This window comes from Akebia trifoliata, chromosome 16 (genome assembly GCF_017979445.1).
Source record: "Akebia trifoliata isolate Shusen 1 chromosome 16, ASM1797944v1, whole genome shotgun sequence".
Taxonomy (NCBI): Eukaryota; Viridiplantae; Streptophyta; class Magnoliopsida; order Ranunculales; family Lardizabalaceae; genus Akebia; species Akebia trifoliata.
In genome coordinates this window covers 9,843,015-9,863,980 of record NC_141390.1, presented here as the reverse complement: position 1 = coordinate 9,863,980, position 20,966 = coordinate 9,843,015, and the positions used below count along the sequence as shown (strand labels likewise).

Genomic DNA, 20,966 nt, shown 5'->3' with positions numbered 1-20,966 from the left:
ACCAATCACCCAACATCACCAAGTATGACACATGTCATCACCCTATCTCACCTCCCTCATCAAACCACCAACTCCCATCACCTTTTTCTAAAAAAATTAACTATCCCATTACTTTTTCTCTAAAAAAATACATCAACCCACACCTCCCCCTAATCTACTATCATCACTTCCTATTAACCAACCATCACCTTCCCTTAATCTACCATTATCATTACCTACAAACCTATCTTTATAACCTAAATCTACACCCCTCCCCTCAAATCAAACACTCTGTAAAATCTTGAGTTTTAAATTCGTATTTCGAAGAAAAATAAATAGTGAAATTTTGATAAAATCTTGAAAGTGAGACTTAGGGGTAAAATTTTAGAAAATTTCTGAATAGAAAAGTTACAAAATCCTCGATTACCGAGTTAGACCAGGCTAAAATAATAAATTTTTTATAAAGAAAGAATTATTAAGATTCAATTTTACCATTGGGTTCATAATAAAAAATTATTAAACATGGACTATTTATTTGTTATTTTTAGAGATCAGGAAGTCAAATTATCGTCAAAAACGAAAACGATGTTAATTTTAGGGGTCACCTTAGGCCAAAAGTATAAATTCTTGTTAAAGATAGAATTTGTAGAAATTGACCACACCATTAGATCTGGAATAAAAAATTAGATAAAATAAAGTATTCATTTGTCAGTTTTGAAGTCCGGATGGTCAAGTTATTGTCAAACGAAATAATAAGTAAAACACCAATTTCGTCCCAAAATTTAGATAAATAAATTTTTAAATTTTTTTTATTTATATTCATCGTCTTCCGCAACCAAACCTATGACTTTTAAACGAAATATTTTCATTTTTTACCGATTTTCAACCTCAGATTCATGACAAACGGCTCGTCGTCGACGATTGACACAGAAGGGAGAAACGTCCGCAGCCGCGTTTTTTACAAAATCCACCCAACATTTTTTCATTTCACTCTCTTTTTCACCTCGTATCATAAAAAATCAGTAATATTTATATACGAGGGTTTCGAAACTTTGACCTCAGATTTCATCCGTTTTAGGGTCAAACCATCCTCCGCCTTAGATAGTAGAAAAGACAACGTCATCGAGATCTTCGAAACCATTAGGTCAAATTCAAAAATCAGCTACTCAAAGTTTGAACTACCTCGATTTTCATGTCGATCACCTCGATTTCGAGGTACGTGTTTCAATCCTTTCGCATAGAGATTGTACGGAACTCTCAATTTATATTAGTAATCGTAGATTGTGAAAATTACATTTAAAATTTTATTAAAAATTTGTGGTGACTTTCCAAAAATATAGAATTCAATTGGTTATTTCAAATTCACGTCAGAACTTGTATGTTTGATATGTTTTACTATATTTTATAACAAAATATACGTGGGTAAGATATCTTACTGGGTTATTTCCGTCAGTTGGGTGCACCGTTTAGACGCTGTTTTGATATAAGTTTTGTACTTTTTTAATGTTATTGATGAAAATGAATTTTACAGTTAGAAAATATGATTTAATATTCAATGAACTCATATTGAGTTGATGAATATCAGAAAATAGATATTTTATTTGAGAGATTGAAAATTTTAAAAATAAAAAAAGAGCATGAAACGGTAAAATATCAAAGTCACACCCGACGGGTGATGTCTGCATTTTACATTGTCGTGTTGTGTGTAGGTTGGTGAACGGATATCTAAGAATAATATTACTGGTTGCATGTTAATTTTCTTTCTGTTAGCGCGAGGCGCTGTTTCCTTTTTCGTTCTGTTATTTATTTTAGGTCGGGTAGCTACACTTGCATGGTAGGAAACTGGATATCCATTCTCAATCTTGTATTGTTAATATATCTTTTATTTTCAAATGACAATAATATATATATATATATATATATATATGTAGCTATTTTGTGGGCTGTTGAAAAGTATGTGAATGCCTGAATGGATAGTGCGTCATATCATCCGAAGTGATGTACTATCCTGGGATATACGGTAGGGACCACCAAGCTCATGTGTGGTATGGGATGTGTATGAGAGTGGAGTCACAACTGGAATCTGGGTTATTTCTTTCTATCTTTACCAGTGAACTTGTAATATAAAGGTGCTCGTATATGAATGATTTAATATTTGGGAATCACATATTCGTCTGATAGACATAGACGAAGATGATTAGTTAGTGATCATTAACAATATATAGTAGTCGAACGTTCTGACACATCGAAAAGAAACCCATTGCTTACGGTCACATCAAACGACCAGCCTGAACCGGATAAATGATCAACCAAGCGTTGTAAGTGCAGCGACCGACCATAAAATCAGGATCTAAAAGCCAAAAAAGAATTGTAACATCATGTCCCGACTGAGAACGATCTAGTCGTGAATCCCAACTCTCTAATTTCAATACTCCACCATAGTGTATTATGTATCTGTTGTCTTACTTTGATATATAAAATGACATACATGTTAACGTTTCTATTTGGTCAATTAGATTTCTATATAAAAAATGTTATAGTAAGTACTGTTGATTGATGTAATGTTAGTTTTAAAATGTTTCGTTGCTCATCCCTGGCTATATGTACCAATTAATCGTAGTTTATTCTGTAAATCTTTACATATGTTAAAATGATTTAGTATGCTTATTCGTTAATGTTAGAAGAAGTTATTAGTAGAAATTGTTTGTTTCCTTACTAGGTAACCATTATTACTAACCGTTCCTTCATATATTTTTTTAGCTTCAGAACCTGCAGTTGGCGAGACGAGCGTAAAACCAACGAGTAGGGACCATCTGGTGGGTCAAATAGACGACCAGAATCCATTACATGGTGAGTACTGGGGCTATATCCCCTAGTGGTGTCAGTTCGTCTAAAGGTATTTGGATTATGTATTGAGTGTTCGGAATTTTGTTAGAGTAAGGAATTTCTATATAATCTTGTATATAAATTTTTTGTTCCACATTCTGACCTATCATACGTTATTCGATGTATATAGGCTTCTGTTAGTATTATATTTTGTATGTATATATGTAGGATTGTATGTCGTTTATCAGGTGTAGGTTGAATGCTAACATAAACAGAGGAGACTATGCCGAAATTTTGAGGTACCACCTAGTACCTCGAGATTTGACATGGGGATTTGTGTTAGCATTTGGCGGGGCACCACACACTCATTCTTTCCTATCAATTAATCTAAATCCCTAATCTCCACACATCTTGCCACATGTCACCATCTTACTCACCCTCCCAATCATCCTCTTACACCATCCATTTTTTTAAATCAAACACCACTCAATCACAACCACCATCTTAAACATTCATCATCTCACCTCACTAAACACTCCACCCAAATGGGTTGGGTAGGATCCAAACCATTTGGATTAAAAATCACCCATTTAACTATCTTACACAAATAACCTTCAATCCCCTCTAATTTACCCCCAGATTTCTCTTAAACCCCACACCATTCTACTATTTCTCTTCATTTCACCCCATCTTACCCCTAAAATAACTCTCCAAATCCTATAAAACTCCCATCATTCTCTACTCATAAAACCTAATGAAAATTTGAGAAAAATATTTTCTAAAAAAAACTCTATACTCACCTCACTACTCTTAACTCTTAAACTCTCAACTTTCAACTTTTTCAACTCTTAATTTCTTCTCAAGTAAGTCAAGGAAGACTAATCAAGAAAAATCAAGGGAGGTCAAAAAAGGAACAATGTGGGTTTGGACAAAAGAACACCCCATCCAACTTTCCCTCTTCTTCTTACACCTTTACCTACACTTTTGCACATACATCACAATGGTTTGAGTCATCGAAGGGCCCTTTTTCAATAAAGGTGCCCTTAATGGCTTGAACCAACATCAAAGTTCCTCAAACTTAAGGACATACATCGGATCTTTCTAATTTTTTTTATTTTATTTTTATTTTAAAAAATGGACCGAATCCAAGGTTATCACCAACGGTAGATGAAGTGGGGTGCCTAACACCTTCTCTATTCCATAAAATTGACTTCCTTACCTTGAATCAAAAATTGGATTAAATGAGTCATATCCGTACGAGAGTTATCAAATGCCAAAAAAATAAGATTTTTCAAAACAATATAATCCGGGTGACCATTCACACCCACTTCAAGTATGAATGGTAGCAACTCCAAAACATCCCAAAGTGGATGATATATTCAAAAATGAATAAATCACGTGTCTACAGTAATAAACTCAGTTATAACTACTCACCCATGTTCTTTAGTATTTATGGTAATAAAAGCCTATGATACTTTGATGAAATTGAAGACACGGTCCTTATGATTCTTGTAACCTTTATAAGGAATGGCCTTAAATATATAACTACTTCAATTTGGTGATTATTCAACTCCTCGAGTTGATTCAGTTGAGTTATGTATATACGACTCTATTGGACACTGTGTATGTTTTACCTTAGTAATAGAGCATATTGTAATGCCCTTTGCTACTTGGGTAGCTTCAGATAATTCCTTTAGTATATCAATTTCATTAGAATAATTATCAAAAGTAGGAGTAGTAATAGTAGTAGCAACAATAGTAATAGTGTCAACTACTGAGCATGAGTAGGAGAAGAAGAAATAGCAGCAATAATAGTTGTTGAGCAGGGCAGGAGAATTAGTAGCTACTGAGTAGGGTAATATAATAAATAACAGTAGTTGTAGTAGCTGTTGAGCAACGTAGGAGAAGAAAAAGAAGTAATAGCTGTTGTTGTTGCTATTAGAACTTGGTAGAATCACTTAAGTATTTTATAGAAAGGTCGGATGATGTAGCAAGGGGTTGGCTCCTTGAGGAAGCCAAATCTCTTGTAAATAAAAATGGCAAGAGGCAAACTCCTTGAGGAACTTGGACCTCTTTCAAATGAAAATAGCAAGGGATCAGCTCCTTGAGGAGTTTGGACCTCCTTCAAATGAAAATACTAAAGGGTTGGCTCCTTAAGGAGTCTAGACCTGCTTTAGATGAAAATACCATGGGGTCGGACAATATAAATGTCAAACCACCTTGATCCATGGTTAGAGGGTCAGATCCCTTTTGGCTAAATTGATTAAGGTTTGGGTCGAACTCATGATACTTGATTAATAATGTTTGGATCGGGTTGAACCATATTCGAATGTCTTGATTTGGCAACTTTACTAATCCCAATGAGTGTGATTATTTTGGTTCCTACAATGCCCCCTCTTAGGACCTTGGACTTTGGATCTTGATGAGATCCAACATCTAAAGAATAATTCTCATTCATTGGGATTAGCAAATGAAGGTTTAGAACTTTGTTAACCTTTTTCAATTGAAAGTTTCCCTCATGCAACTCGTTTAAGATGAAGTTTGAATTGTTGACTTGTTGTCAACCCCTTGGGTTGAGAGTTGCCTCAACGTGGCTTGATTAATGTAGAGCATCAATTCTTAATGTCATGTCGATTCTTCGAGTTAGGGGATGCGCCCATACAACTTGGTTAAGAGTGGAATTTAAAATCCAAGTTGTATATTAGGCATCATGTTGTCTCTTTGAGTTGGGAGGAGTTAATAGCTCCTGGCAACTCGATATAGAATGATAGCTCTTTGATTTTTGAATCGTAGGCTTCCTTCTTGTTGGCAAAGTGAGAGCTACTTTGAGAGGGATGGCCCTTTGATAAGAAGTAGGGGCTTCTTGAAGAGCGAGGGCTCTTTGATAGAAAAGTAAGGGCTTATTGGAAAGTGAGGGCTTTTTTAGGAAAAGCAGGAGCTTCTTGGAGAATGAATGTTCTTTGATGATAAATATGAACTTCTTAGAGAGTACATGCTCTTTGAAGAGAAGTGGGAGCTTCTTGGAGGATGAAGATATTTTTAGGAGAAACGGGAACTTCTTACAGAGCGTAGATTCTTTGAGGAGAATTGAGGGCTTCTTAGAGAAAGAAGGGTTTTGTTTTTATAGTTGTAGTGACTCAGCCCCACATCGACTTTGGAGTTATGGATCTTCAAGTTTATAGTTGTAAAAGCGCCCTCGATCCGCGGAGTGTGCGGATCCGCTTTTGACCCTTGAGGTTTGGGAGTCGCCACCTAGTTATTACGGTCTAGGAACCAATCAATGACTCTAAATAGATAAATAACTAATCTAGAACAGAAAAAACTGAATTCGATGATCATGTTACGGGGTTGGAAGGTGTTAGGCACCAATCCCGCCCAGTCAAAGTCGGTCTCTACTAACTTTTCAAATAAGTTACATTGCTAAAAAAACCTAGATAATAATAAAATAAAAAAATAAGAAGTTATACCTTTCCGATAGCAAAGACTTTGTTCCCTCAGATCCGATAAAAATCGCTCCTTGTACCGTACTTCTTGCTTCGTTTTGTCTCCAGATTTGATTTCTGATCTCCGAGGCAAGGTATCTCTTATTTCTTGAATCTGAATTCTTCGAGTTTGTTAATAGATTTTGGGATATTCCTGAAGGCTTTTAGGTATTTTTTAGACTAAAATCGAAGAAGGGATGTTAGGTAAGGAGTTGGGGCTCCAAAACTAGGGTTTATGGGAGGCTAGGAGGGCTTTTAGACCTACTTCTCTTAGGGTTTATGATTTGATATGAAAATAGGGTGTGAGGACCCCTATTTATAGATTTTTTTAAGGGTTGATTTAGATAGAGTTAGTGTTTAATTAGAGTTCTTTTAGTTAGAGTTGTATTTTAGTTAGAATAGTTTTAGGTAGAGTTGTGTTTTAATTAGAATTGTTTTAGGTAGAATTGTGTTTTAGTTAGAACTCTATTAGATAGAGTTATTATTTAATTAGAACTCTATTATGATTTTGACTTTTGGTCTTATTTGATTGACTTTTTAATATTTTGACTTTAGTCTTAATTGATTGACTTTTAATATCTTGACTTCAGTCTTGCTTAATTGACTTTAATTTTGACTTTAGTCTCACTAGATTGACTTTAGTCTTGCTTGATTAACTTTAATTTTTTAGAGAACCCTTTTCTATTATATCTTTAATTCTTTGGACCCCCAAATGGAGGGGTCCTTAAAGAAATATCTCACGAACCCTCAACAATTTTTCATGAGAGTCCAATTGATCGATTGTTTTAGTTCAAACTTTTAAATTAATTTCATTAATGTTTCACCTTAATTATTTAATGTTTTATTTATTAATTTCAAAATTTTTAATTATGAAAATTATAAAATTACCGTTTTACCCCCGGAGATGATTTTTCATGTTTTAAGTCGGTTTTTAATGTTCTAGGATGTTTTAGAATTGATTTTTCGTAAGGAATTCAATGAAAATATTAGTTTGTGTCATTTATGAAATTTTGTGTGTGAAATGATTGTGAACTTTATGATGGGCATTTTCGTAATTTTATCAAATTATGTTAAAATTGGTGAAATGATTTATTCGATTTTGATTTATTATTTTATGTGTTTAAATGAGTTTTTCTAATCGTAACGTAGGCTATAAGAATATTTTGATGTTAGGGGTATTTTGATAATTTGGTCATTTTATAGTAATTTTTATCATCAAGCTTCTTTTTATTTGCAAGATGATGATTTCTATATTTCTGGGATCGTATTATCCTAGCATAGCGTGATTTCTATAGTTTTTTCAGTTTGAGATACCTCATCCGGATTTCTGAAACATATCTGGTAACAAAATAAAGCAATGGAAATAACATCCATCATTGAGAACCATTGCGATCGGGTTGACGAGTTGATTAATCAGGCGAGTGCAAAAATAGGGTGTCTACAAGTTGCAGTCACTTGGCATCACGTTGACTTTAAAGTCATGGCTCTTCGATTTTATAGTCGCAGTGGCTAGGTGTTATGTCAACTTTAAGTCGTTGCTTTTCGAGTTTATAGTCATAGTGATCTGGTGTCACATCAACTTTAGAGTTGTGGCTCTTCAAGTTTATAGTTGTAATGACTTGGTGTTACGTCAACTTTAGAGCTATGGCTATTTTATTTTATAGTTGCGGTGACTCAGCATCATGTCGACTATCACGCCCCAAAATCCAAACACGAATCCCGATGATCCATTAGTCCAAATCTCGAGGTATGAGGTAAACATGCACACAACCTGTTAATCAAACCATAATAGTAATACTAAAAGATGAAATATATACGTAACATAAAACTATATTGACTAACTTCAAAATCAGAGTAGCGGAAGTTAAAAGTCAAAATCATGATCCATGTCAATCCTCAACATCATTTCCATATCTCAAAGTATAATTCTCAAAAAGAATACATCGTTTCCCACAAAATCTGGAATCAATACATAACATCTAACCCCTAAAATGATCCTAAAATTGATGGGGGTTGTAAATCGTTGACATAACCTTCTACGGGAACCTCTTCGAATAGCTCTTCATAAGCAAGCTCCTCAGAAATTGGCCAATCTGAAGGGGTGAAGGATAGGGTAAGTAACAGGGGGATGTTATTCAGCAGGATGAACGTCGTTCTAAAAATGAGTCATACATGCACAAGTAATAATCTAAACAGTTAAATCAAGCAACATTTTTTCATAATATAATATACGAGTAATTGTCTAAACAAAATTAGTAACCAATTTCAATAAATTTCGATCTATTATCAAAATAGCATATACAACTTTCAAAAGGAAACCGTCTATCAACATTATAATTAAAGAAAAGATACATAATACGAACACGGCGGTGCAGTCGTTAAGAGAGCAGAGGATCATGCCGACATAACCGCCTCAGGTATAACAAACTTAATATTTCAAACTTCAAATTCGACGTGGAATCCCATCGTTATTATCTAATTTTGTGATCGGTCTAGCATACCACGGTTGGATGATCATTTATCCAGCTCAGACTGGCTGTTGACCAAAAACTCAATATTGAGTTCAACTATCGGCGAGGTCAACTATTTGACTACTACAGACTAACATTGATCACTAACTAGCCCAGGAAACCCCTCGCATCGAAGCCTATCAAGAGGCAGTGCATGTGAATCTCGTCTATCTCTACACTATACAGAGATCGTCTTTATACACAACGTTTCCCAATAAAGAAATAAGAGAAATTTTCGGATCTCAAAAGCTGTAATATGTTCTAAGATATCCCATACTATCAAAGAGCATATGATATCTAGTACTAATCCTAAATTGACCAATTGCTTCCGGATATACAGTAACACATCACTCTTTCTAGGTTTTCTACAACTCTTTTCTGGTAAACAAAATAGTTTGTTTGTATTATATATATATATATATACTAATTTTTTTTATTTATAAAAATACAAACAAGCTCGGCAGTGTCCACCAATAGTATCCATCTATTCTTCCATCAATCTATCAACTCATCCATCTATCCTGTCTTATGTGGCATGGTCACCGTATAAGACTGGAGGCACTGTCCTATCATTCAGTCGAGAACCTACGTTCTCTCTATCCATTCATCAATCAATCGATTAATCCATCGTTTAACTTCTTACCTATTTATCAAAGTATATTTGCTTTTAAAGTTATTCTAAACCCATATGATATCAACCAATTCTATTAGATGGTTTTGGTTAAGTTAAAAGACTCAGAAAATATGATAAAACTATAAGCTGTAAATACTAGAAAAACTGTCAAAATTCGCCTAAATGTTGAAAAATGTGATTTTTCAAAGTCGTTGAAATTGAAAATGGATTTTTGTAATAGGTGGCCCTCAACAACATGAGAAAAACCATGTAATTTTTATAAATTAATTCAAAGTAATGTAAAAGATATCGTAATTTCAAAATCGAATGAAAACGTCGAAATTTACATTTTGTTCTTGAAACCAAAAATCAAATTTTGATCCTTTGAATTTTGGATCTCGAAACCAATCCCATTATTTTGAAATAGGGGGTAAAACCTTAATTTCATTAAAGAACTTAAAGTAAATGAAAAGTAAAACATGTATGAGCCATAAGGAGAGTAACCCAAGAACTAGAACTCAGTTTGGATCAGAATTTTCTGTCGGTGGCTGTCGGTGACAGAAGCATGATTCTGTCGGTTTCACTGACAGAATGGCTTGTGGCAAGTGTCAGTGGCACTGCCAGCTCCTGTCGACTGTACTAAATAACTTCACGAAATTTTGGGTTTTCGATCCATTTTTTGGATTTCTCTTTCGTTCTTCGAATACTTCGATCCACCCATGAAACTAATGTTCAATCTTGATAAAAACACGTCGAATCTTTATTCCTAACATGAAATCAAATTAATAAAAATCGACAACCATGCTTAAGTCAAATCAAAACTACGTGAACTCTATCGATTCATTGCTAATTATTTAGATAAAATAACATCAATGATTAGAATCATATTCTATGGAAAACATCATACAACTTGAGGGTAGAAGGGAAGACATCTTACTTGTATAGCTTTCGACGATTGATCATAGGCAAAGAGTGGTGCAAACGTCAAGGTTCGTGGTCTTAGATGCGAAATGCTCGGGTGGTTGTGCTATTCTTAGAGACAATACTCCCCCTCTCTCCTATGATGGAGGACGAATCTTTTTCCAAGTAAGTAAACCTTCAAGTGGGATGTTTCAAACCCACTTGCTGATTTTTTGGTGAGGGGAGGGGAAAACGAAAGAGAAATTGGGTTCAAAGATAGTGAGCTTGTAGAGCTCAATGTCGACTTCAACTCCTCATTTGTTGTCAAAGTTCAACGGCCACTCGACTTCGAAGGATCTAGAAGGGAAAAGGGTGAAAATCCTTATTTCTCTAAGAGTTAAGGCTTAGGGGTTATTAGAGAGAAAGAAAAGTGAAGTGAAAGGAAATCATAATTTTCTTTTATTTAAGACCTTGAGAGCAAAGTTGGTATTCTCACATTGTTTCTATTCTCGATGATAACTTGACTTCCCAAACTCGGAATTCGACGAATAAATACTCCATTCTCTATAATTTTTCATTGCAGATCTAATAGTACATTCAGATTTTTCAAATTCTTTCTCTAACAAGAATTCATTATTTTTATGTCCCACTAAATATGAAATTTGAAGATTTTATAACTTTTTCATCCAAACTCGAGCATATTTATATGTTAAAATATGTTTTTCGACTATTTTAAAGTCAATGGCAAAGTTAGATTTCGTTAAAAATGAACCGAATGGAATATAAGTATTTTATCTTAAGTTCTTTATCAAATATTTCTCGAGATTTCAATACTTGGTTTCCTCGAGATATGAAGTAGAAACTTGGGGTACTATATTGACTTTAGAGCCATGGCTCTTCGAGTTTATATTCATGGTGACTTGGCATCACGTCGACTTTAGAGCTGTGGCTCTTCGAGTTTATATTCGCGGTGACTTGGTGTCACGTCGACTTTAGATTTGTGATTTTATAGTCATGGTGGCTTGGTGTCACATCGACTTTAGAATTGTAACTCTATGATTTGAGAAATAAGGGCTTCTTTAAGAGCAATGGATCTTTCTTTGAGAAGCAAGGGCTTCATCATGAGTTAGGGCTCATATTCATAAGTTTTTTACCATGCCGACTCTTCGAGTTGGGATTTTATTCCAATCAACTCGGTTAGAAAATTTTCATTAATTGAAAAATGATTACATACTATTGGTAGTGCTTTTGTAAGTTTAGAACATTTTAGGGACACTGTAATACATTACCATTCAGGGTTCTTAGGTAGTAGACCCCTGTTACCTCCACTTTATCCATTATATATGGATTTTCTCAACTTGTCCCTAGATTGTCGTTACTAAGTTCTTTGGTGTTCGTCGAACACTTTCCTTAGCACCAAGTTTGGGGTTTGAAAATTTTTCATCGGGTCTTTCGATCATAAGTTCTCTTCAATTATTGTTGGTAGTTTGCAAGATGAACTAATGCTTCTTTCCTTTTCTTTTTAGTAAGATTGAGAACTTGAACAAGAGGTTGTCATTTTTCTCGGGGATCATGACTTGGTTCCTTGTAGTTGAAAGATCCAACTCATTTGGCATGATTGCTTCAATTCCAAATGCTAGGGGTGTAAGGAGATTCTCTAGTAGCTTTCCTTGGAGTGGTTTTATAAGCCCATAAGACTCTAGAGAGCTCTTCGACCCACCTTCTTTTTTCATCTCCAAATCTATTGTTGTTGTTGTTAATTTGGGTCCTGTTGGTATCTTCTTTTTTTCCCATATCCTTGAGGATTACGCAGGATAGAAAAGAATTAATGTATGTCTTAGCTTTTACAGATGTCATGGATTGTCCATCCTCTAAATTCCGAATATGTGCCAAGGGTTTTACTTCTACCCATTTTGTAAAGTAACATGTCGTCACCAAAACAAACCATTTCTGTCTAGGTGTAGTAAGTATAGTACTTACTACATCGAAACCCCATTGAGCGAAGGGTCATGAACTTTTCAATAATCGCATCTTCTCGGTTGGTTGATGGATTGCTGGAGCATGTAATTGGCCATGGTTACACTATTTGACGTATTGTAAGGTATCCCTTTGCATTATGGGCTAAAAGTATGAATTTTTTATCAGGTTTCTTCTTCTTAGTTGTTTCATTCTATTTGTCTTGATATCTGCACCTCCACATACTTCCATGTGTATTGATGATATTTTCCCTCGAATTTTGTTTCCCCTACCCCTTTGGTAGTGGAGGTGGAAGATGCTACTACTATTGATTAGCATGAACCTATTTTGGGTAAGCAATAAATTTTTGAAAATATCTTTGATTTATTAGATCTTGGACCATGATTTTGAAGGATTTACATTATTGAGTATGGTGTCCATGGTCCTTGTGGAAGGCACATCCTTTTGTCATGTCCCTCATAGAGGAATCTGAATGCATCAACTTCAGCCATCTGATGAAAGGTCGTTTTCAAATTTACTAAAAGATGCGATCCAATGAATCATTAAGTGGAGTATAAGTCCAAGTGTCTTCTAGTTTTGGCTTCTTCCGTTGCTTCAATTCTTTTCTTGCTTCCGTTTTTTTCTTTATTAGGGTATCTTCTCTGTTGTTTGAAGGATGGATGCAGTTGTTGGGGTAGTGTTTAATTTTTCTTCTTTTTCTAACTTTGCATATTTCTCCACCTTTAGTAAGAGATATTCCATATTCTTTGAGTTGCTCTTCACTAGAGAATCATAAAGTTTTAGGTTGTTGGGGAGCCCTTTTCGACATGCGATGATTGCCATATGATCATTACAATTGTCGATCTGAAGAAGATCCATTTTGAATCGATTTGTGTATTTTCTTATGGTTTCTTCAGTTTTCTTCTTGAGGTTGAATAAAGAATCTACCCCCATTCTGTTGTCATTGGCTTCCCATGAATCATGCTACGAAGTTCATGCAAAGATAAGAGAAACAATCGATCAATCTCGGAATAAGTCTATGAACCATGTTAGGGCTACTTCGTGCAAGTTAGAGGGAAACAAATGGAATAGGAGAGCATCCTTTCCCCTCTTTAAGTGCCATTACTTGCTTGTAATAGTAAATATGTTATATCGGGTCGACAGATCTGTTGTAGAGGTTAAAATTGGGGATAGAATATTTCAGATATAGCTCCTCGGCCATGATTGTTGTTGCAAACAAAGAGTCTTTCAAGTCCTTGATTGCCAATCGAACGAGTTTTTCGGTTGACTTTCCCTTGCCAAGTGCCATTAGGATGTTAAGTTCATCCTTTTACTTCTTTAGCATAGAATCTAGTTCGTCTTAGTTGATGAACTTGCCGTCATTTCGTCTTTCTTTTGACTATTCTGCCACTTAGAGAGTCGTCGTCTTCAACTCTGCCTCTTTATCTTGCTTTGTTGGTAAGATTGAAACGTTAACATTCTCTAGAGGTGGATTATTAACTTTACTTTGTAATATATCATAATTAGAAGTATTGACTGCATCTCGAGTCTGACTTGTCCTCGTGCATTGAGTTGATTTAATAGACCATTGAGTTGAGATTGCAGAATTGCATTCTCTTGGCCTAAAAGTGCAATAATTTCTCATTTCTCCTACATCTGGACTCGAACCCTTTGGAGTTTTTCTTATAGAGTCTGAAGGATGTCTACTTGGTTTTGAGGTGGGTTAGAAGGACTAGCCTAGGATAGTGTGAAGGAGAAAGTGAATGGTTTTTTTGGTATCATTTTTCTTGTATAACATCGCCTCAGAAGGATGTCCTGCTAGTTTAACTTTGACTACAAATATAGCCATCTCGTCAGGGACTAAGAGTCTTTTTAGTTGAGAGTGCTGCTTTGCAAAGCAGGTTTCTGGATGATTGTACATGGTGTGTGTTGAGTGAATGTTGTGAATTCCCTTAAAAGGAAAGTTTTTGATTAGAGGTTAAGGATCTGGACGATTGAATGCCTTTGAATGTGAATAAGGGTATATTTTGGAGGATGGTGGCATCTCTAAATTTTTTTTCGTTTGTCATAAACGGTGCCAAAAAGTGTAGGATATTTTTTTGGGTCTCCTACTTTTTTTATGTGGACAACCCATTTTTGCCTTAATCAAGCTCGAGAGATCAAAAAAGCATGTGGAAGAAGGATTTGGTTGAAATGAATAACTACAAGAAGCCCAAGTCCAATTCCTAAGCCCAATTTCAAAAATCTCCTCGAAGCTTATTTTAAAACCCAAGCCCATAACTCAAACCCAAGACTCAATCCAATATCAAGCCCATGCTAGACCCAAGCCAACATTTAAAGCCCATAACCATACACATTGCCCTAAAAGAGGGCACATGGTGGTTTCTCATCAGTTCCAATACCCAAAACGGATCTTTATTGGTGGGCCAATGCCCCAACTGATATGAACCTCACCAAGAGTAGTGAGACCTAGAATCAATATATGGTAATGAAGGATCGTTTTTCTAAATTCAAGCTTGTAAGCAAGAAAGATATAGGACCGTGACCCATCATCTATAATGAGATAAGAACCAACGGTATCAAGAAAATTGGAAGACGCCATACTCAAGAAAAGAAGAAGGTGAGTGATAAGTCAGAATTCAAAACCAAGGAGTTAGGTTCTCCATTTTTATTCAATTCAAAAACTACCTCCATTACATCTTTTCTGTCCTTTTATAAACTAAAGTCCTAATAGAGAAGAGAAGCTACAGGCCTATCTCAAGAAAGGAAATAAGATATTGGCAAATAAGTGCCTTACAATCAGATAGCTAAATTGGGCAATATGTACCTTACAACGGACATAAAATAAAACTAAAATAAGCAAATAATTGATTTGTTTCCTATTTGGACGGCTAACATTTAGAAGTAAATCAGCCTCATAATTGATAAACAAATCAACCATTATTCTTTGAAAACTAAAAAGGAAAAAACTCAAATTGGATGTCCTCTATACGATCAAACTTGTGCCATACGCCCAAGCCTTCTCTTAGTCGGCCCACTCAATTGCTTTGATGACATTAATTAAGCCTCGATCTTCATGTGGGCTCATCTTGAACTTCAATATTTCAGAATCAACCTAAGTGTCTTGAATCAGTCCATTTAATGCTTCTTTGAATGTTTTTGTTCTTGCTCTTGTTATTGGCCCAACCGGAACATGCAATGGATCCATTGGTACAGCTCTCTTATTCTCATTACCAACCTCATTGGAGAGTCAACTCCCTTGAGAAATCTCAAAAATGACCTTCTTAAAAATTAAGGTCGAACTAATAACGTGCTTTGATCTTTGGTAAAAATCTCTAAAGCTAATAGAAGTTCCAACTCTACCCTTAAAAGGTAGAAGCTTCAAGTACATACATAGAACTCTCCCATTTTCCCATTTCAAAAATATGTATCCAACCTTACTTTATGAGATATTTATAAAAAGACCTAAGCTAAAATTTACACATGGCATTCTCCTATTAACCCTCTCAAAAACATTTTTACTTCCTACCTTTTACCCTTACTTTTGAGGATAATTACATGAGACTCAATCACCCACTTTTTCAATTAGCATTCCCTCATATGTTCTCCCAAATTCACTTTGCACCTTGCATTTCGTAACCACCAAATTTATGCCCCATGGTGTGATGCCTCAGATTTTTATTCACATATCTCAAGAAAATTTGTAGGTCAACCAATAGAAATTTTTTATTAAGTTAGAATTTTATAAATTTGATTACATCATTAGATCTACAATGAAAAATTAATCGAAATAGACTATAAGATCACAAAAATTACAGTTAGGGACATAAACTTACTAAAAATATGAAAACAATTATATTAATGACTATTACATCCCTAGGACTCTATAAATATCAACTTAAAGACAAATTTACAGATTTTATTCTCTTAGTACATACTCTCCTCTTCTAAATAAAACCCTAGAGAAACCTTAGCCTCCACGAAACCTTTCAATTAGATTTTTTTACACTTAGAGGATTTATTGGATTTTAGGAAAGAAGAGGATAATGACTACCTCATCACAAGCTTTGAGGGGACTAAAGAAACAAATCTTTTGATCACCATCCTAGAGAGAAGATTTCAACTCAACTCTGCTTTTCACTTTCCTTTTTGAGTTTTAACATCAATTTAAGGTAAAGAACTTTTTGATCTTTCTAAAAGTCGTAGTTTTCTTTGCATCTAGATTTTTCTCAAAAATCTAAATATTTTATATGTAAAATAAGTAAAAATAACCCCTTTTTGAAATCTATGATTAGCATAATTGGTTCGATGTATTATTCGTTGCTCTGTGATGAATCTTTGTCTTTTTTCGTATTTTTTTTGAGATTTTTGATTGAAGAAAAATCGAGTTTTGAAGCCAAAATCTTAAGGGTATAAAAAAATCTCAGAACTATAGAGAGTTTTGTCAGTGGAACCGAACATAACAATCAACGCCATCGATTAGCATTGAATGAGTTTTTTTGGTGTTATAAAGAAACCCGATCGGTACCACCAAAAGAAAATACTTCTTTATAATTCTATTATCATGAGACGATGCGTACTATTTTTTTATGGGTTGGGCCATTGCATATTAGGAACCTAGATGTTCATTTTACACACTTATTTGTTTTATTTTTTATTTATTTTCAAAGTAAAAGAATACCCATATGTAGTTATTTTGGGATCCGTTAAAAAGTCTATGAAAATCTGAAGGAATAGTTTGTCATATCATGTCTAGCTATCCTAGGATGAATGATTGAGATATTAAATTCTTATATATTATGAGATGCATAAGGGATTAATACTACAACTAAGATCCGGGAGTTTTCTCTTTATTTTTATCAGTGAACTGTGTAATGTAAAGGTAGATGTGAAAAGTGTAGAGCTGTCTTAGGGAACTATATGTTCACCTAATAGGCTTAAATGAAGATGATAAGTCAATGGTCATTATTAGCCTAGAGTAGTCGAACATATTGACACTTTGTAAAAGGACCTGTACCTTATGGTCACAGTCAATGATCAACTTGAGTCGGATAAATGGTCACCCAAATGTGATAAGTGCAACGACTGGCCACAAAATCATGAACTAATGATGGGTTTCCACATTAGTGAAGTTTGGAACATATTCAAATCTTGATTGGGAGATATCTAATCATGGTTCTCAACATTCTTAACGGACATACTACCACTATTTGTGGCCATTGAAGAGCAGTTAGAGGAAACTACAAAGGAGTACCAATTTGTAGGTCACATTGATGATCGAAGGTCACTTATGGGCAAGAAGTGGAATACTTTTACTAGTCCTATTATCAGTTAAATCTTAGGGCTTGGTCATCGAAGAAACAAGTACCTAGCATAATGAGGAACAGTCACCTAAATGTGACAGTAAAATGGGAGTCAAAGAACTGAATGGATTCTAGCAAAGAATTGACTTTATTTATGAAATCTTGGTCAAACATATTTTTAGGAGATTAGAGTACCCTAAATCTTGAGACGTTCGATTGACTAGCGTATTTATCATATTTACTTCCTTCACATCGTCAACATTAATTCGTTGAAAATTATGGAGGACATTCAACTTAATTTTATATCCCCGAATGCTAAAGTCATAACCTCATTTCTACAATAAATGACTGTGTTAGAAATTACTAAAAATGGACGTCCTAAGATGATAGGAACATGACTATTCGGATTGATGGTGACTTTGTGTTTAAGACAACAAAGTTAATGAGAAAATAAAAATCCTCAACTTTTACTATCATATCCTCAACCATTCTTTTAAGAATCTTAATTGGTCTATTGGCTAGACTCAATGTGATATTGGTGGAATTCAAAACCCTCCAACCTAGTTGTTTATAAATCGGGTAAGGTAAAAAGTTCACACTTGTCCCTGAGTTTAATAGACATTTTTCAACCACTTGATCTCCTATATGAATGAAAATTAGCGATGAAATACATATATAGATGAGATACAGAGAGAACGATGATCAAATCTAGATCGAGATTGATCGATCAAATGGAGTGGGAGATGAGATCTATCGAGGGAGACAGATTGAAAGAGAAATCAATCGAGAAAGAGACTGTGAGAGAGAAATAGAGAGGTCAATCGATCGATGGAGAGGTCGATCGATCAATCGAGAGAGTGAAAAGCGAGGTCGATTGAGAGAGAGATAGAGAGATAAAAGGAAAGGTCGATCGAGAGAGAGACTGTGAGAGGTCGATTGATCGATGACTGTAAGAGAGTGAGAGAGGCAGAGAGAAAGATAAATAGCGAGAGAGAGAGGCAGAAAGACAGTGAGAGTGATCGTCTGATCGACTGATAAATGAAAACGTGGTTCACAGGCCACAGAGTTTTGGGTTTTAAAATTCGATGGGCCAAGCCCAACAAATTTTTTTATATACAAATTTGGGATTTTCACGTAGTGCTTGAGCCATTGAAAAGTGTGGTTGTATGAGATTATCCATCTTCTGGGATAAAGGGTTTGAAATTCCAATTCCACTTTCTTCCATTTTTTATTATTTTAGGTTAGGGATTTTCAGGTTTTCAACAACAAATGGTAGGGAAAGGAGAGAATGAGGAGTGATGAGGGAGATGAGAGAATCGTTGGAATGGAATATGGTTTAGGATTGTCAGAGTATGTTGTCGGAGTTGGTCAGAAGTTTTTGGGCAGCAGAAAAAGTTGACACACCCTAGTTAAAATTTGATGGAGGAAGATGAAAACAAGTAAAAACCGTGAGGTGCTCTAATAATAGTAAAACGTAACAAAAATTCGTCACTTTTTAATTATTCAGATTGCCCTTATTAATTTGTTGAGTGCATTTATAATTTATCCGTATTTATTTATTAGATAACATCTAATTTAAATACAAGACTACGGCCTCGTAGGTGATGGAACTTCCACACAACTACTCATCACTTACAAAACCACAACAAAACACTACCTACCTTACACACTCACCCTCACTATTTACATAGCTAACTTGCACCAATAACTGCCACTACAACATAGCACTCCCACAACTACAACTATTAGACTCAGCTCACCCACTCACTTCCATATCAACTCAGTCAATGACACGTACAACCTTATAACCGAGTTATCTCGGCCTCTTTAAAATTAGAATCACCTCACTCGTCTTTATTCCTTTCCCCTGACCAATATCCAATGCCATGCCGGGGCATATGCTTTTCATCTCCTGATAACATTCCCTATCTATCGTTTTCCTTTTCATCAATCAAAAATAAAAACAAAACAAAACACGAAGAAAGAAAAAACCCTAAGTTAAATTAGAGTTTGGAATGAATGGAAGGTCTGCAAAACAGAGTAGAATCATGGATCAGAGATCAAAGGAGCAGAATTCCAAAGGTTTCATGGCCTCCTCAGTTGAGGTGGCCATGGAAGAACGATAGAGAAGAGAAGAAGAGGCTTCAGGAGGAGTTGGAGAGGAGAAGAAAACAACTTCAGGACCTTTGTCATGCTGTCAAGGCTGAATCCGTCTCTGATTTACAAGATGTTCTCTGTTGCATGGTTCTTTCTGAATGTGTTTACAAGGTATTATTTCATTTCTTATGTTTCTGTCTGTTGGGGGAGAAATCTTTCTTCTCTTCAACTCCTCGAGATTTGTGGCAGACCTGATGAGGCATTGGAAATGTGGATTACCCTTTTAGTGAACTAAGCAATCGAAAAGACAATCGGAAGATTTACCTCTACGCATTTTCAACGCCTTTTCTGATTATTAAGAGTAAAACATTGAATTGTCTTTGTTTCATTAGTGATTTGGATTACGAGGACAGAAAGTATTGTTGTTAATTGTTATGGAACCCCACTATGAAGAAGCGAAAGCATATGATTTCAATGCAAAAGTGATATGCATCTATGCACATTTCATTTTCAATCATGTATAATATATCCTAATGCAATGTTAGTGTGAAATGTTTGTGATTCGAATTTAGGGGAATTTTTTTTTGAGGACTTCCTTGTTAGATGGCAGAAAGTTTGTAATTTAGATATGGGTCAGGGAAGATTTCTTGGGGTTTGTTTCGCCTCTTTTGATAGGTTTTGTGTTTCTCTTGTATCTACCGTCAATTTTTTGTTAATTTTTGTCAATAATTTGTAAATCACTTTTGATGGATTTAGAAGTTTCTGATTAAACTGATTTTTTGTGAGGATGATCTTCTCATCATAGTGACCATCCTCGCAAAAAATCAGCTCAATCCAAAACCTCTAACCCTATTTTGTAAAACCATTGTTTTTTCATATGTTTTTACATATGGCCCTTGAACCGCCCCCTATGTATATATTGGGGCGGTTCAAGGGACATATGTAAAAACAATGGTTTTTCAAAATATGGGTTAGAGTTTTTGGATTGAGCTAATTTTTTGTGAGGATGGTCACTATGATGAGAAGATCATCCTCACAAAAAATCAGCTCAATTTGAAACTTCTAAATCCATCAAAAATGATTTACAAATTATTAATAAAAATTGACAAAAAATCGATGGTCCACATTCTAAATCACTTTTAATGGGGTTAGAAGTTTCAGATTGGACTTCTAATGAAATTATCTTTACCCATCAAAAAAGAAAAAAAAAAAAAAAAACTTGGACTGGAAGGAAGAAAACTTGGGAATGATCTAATATACATTCTAGGAGTTGGGGATTTGGACCACAAGATTTATGATT

General features: G+C 34.9%; 1 protein-coding gene across 1 annotated transcript in view; it reads left to right on the top strand.

Annotated features, from left to right (window-relative positions):
- The first annotated feature begins 19,424 nt into the window (after positions 1-19,424).
- Positions 19,425-20,966, top strand: part of LOC147382535 (lipase class 3 family protein) — a 57,663-nt gene continuing 56,121 nt past the window's right edge. The window contains exon 1 of the mRNA XM_086427888.1: positions 19,425-19,837. Within this exon, the coding sequence (XP_086284014.1) occupies positions 19,589-19,837 (249 nt within the window). The 5' untranslated portion in view covers positions 19,425-19,588. The remainder of the gene's footprint in view (positions 19,838-20,966) is intronic.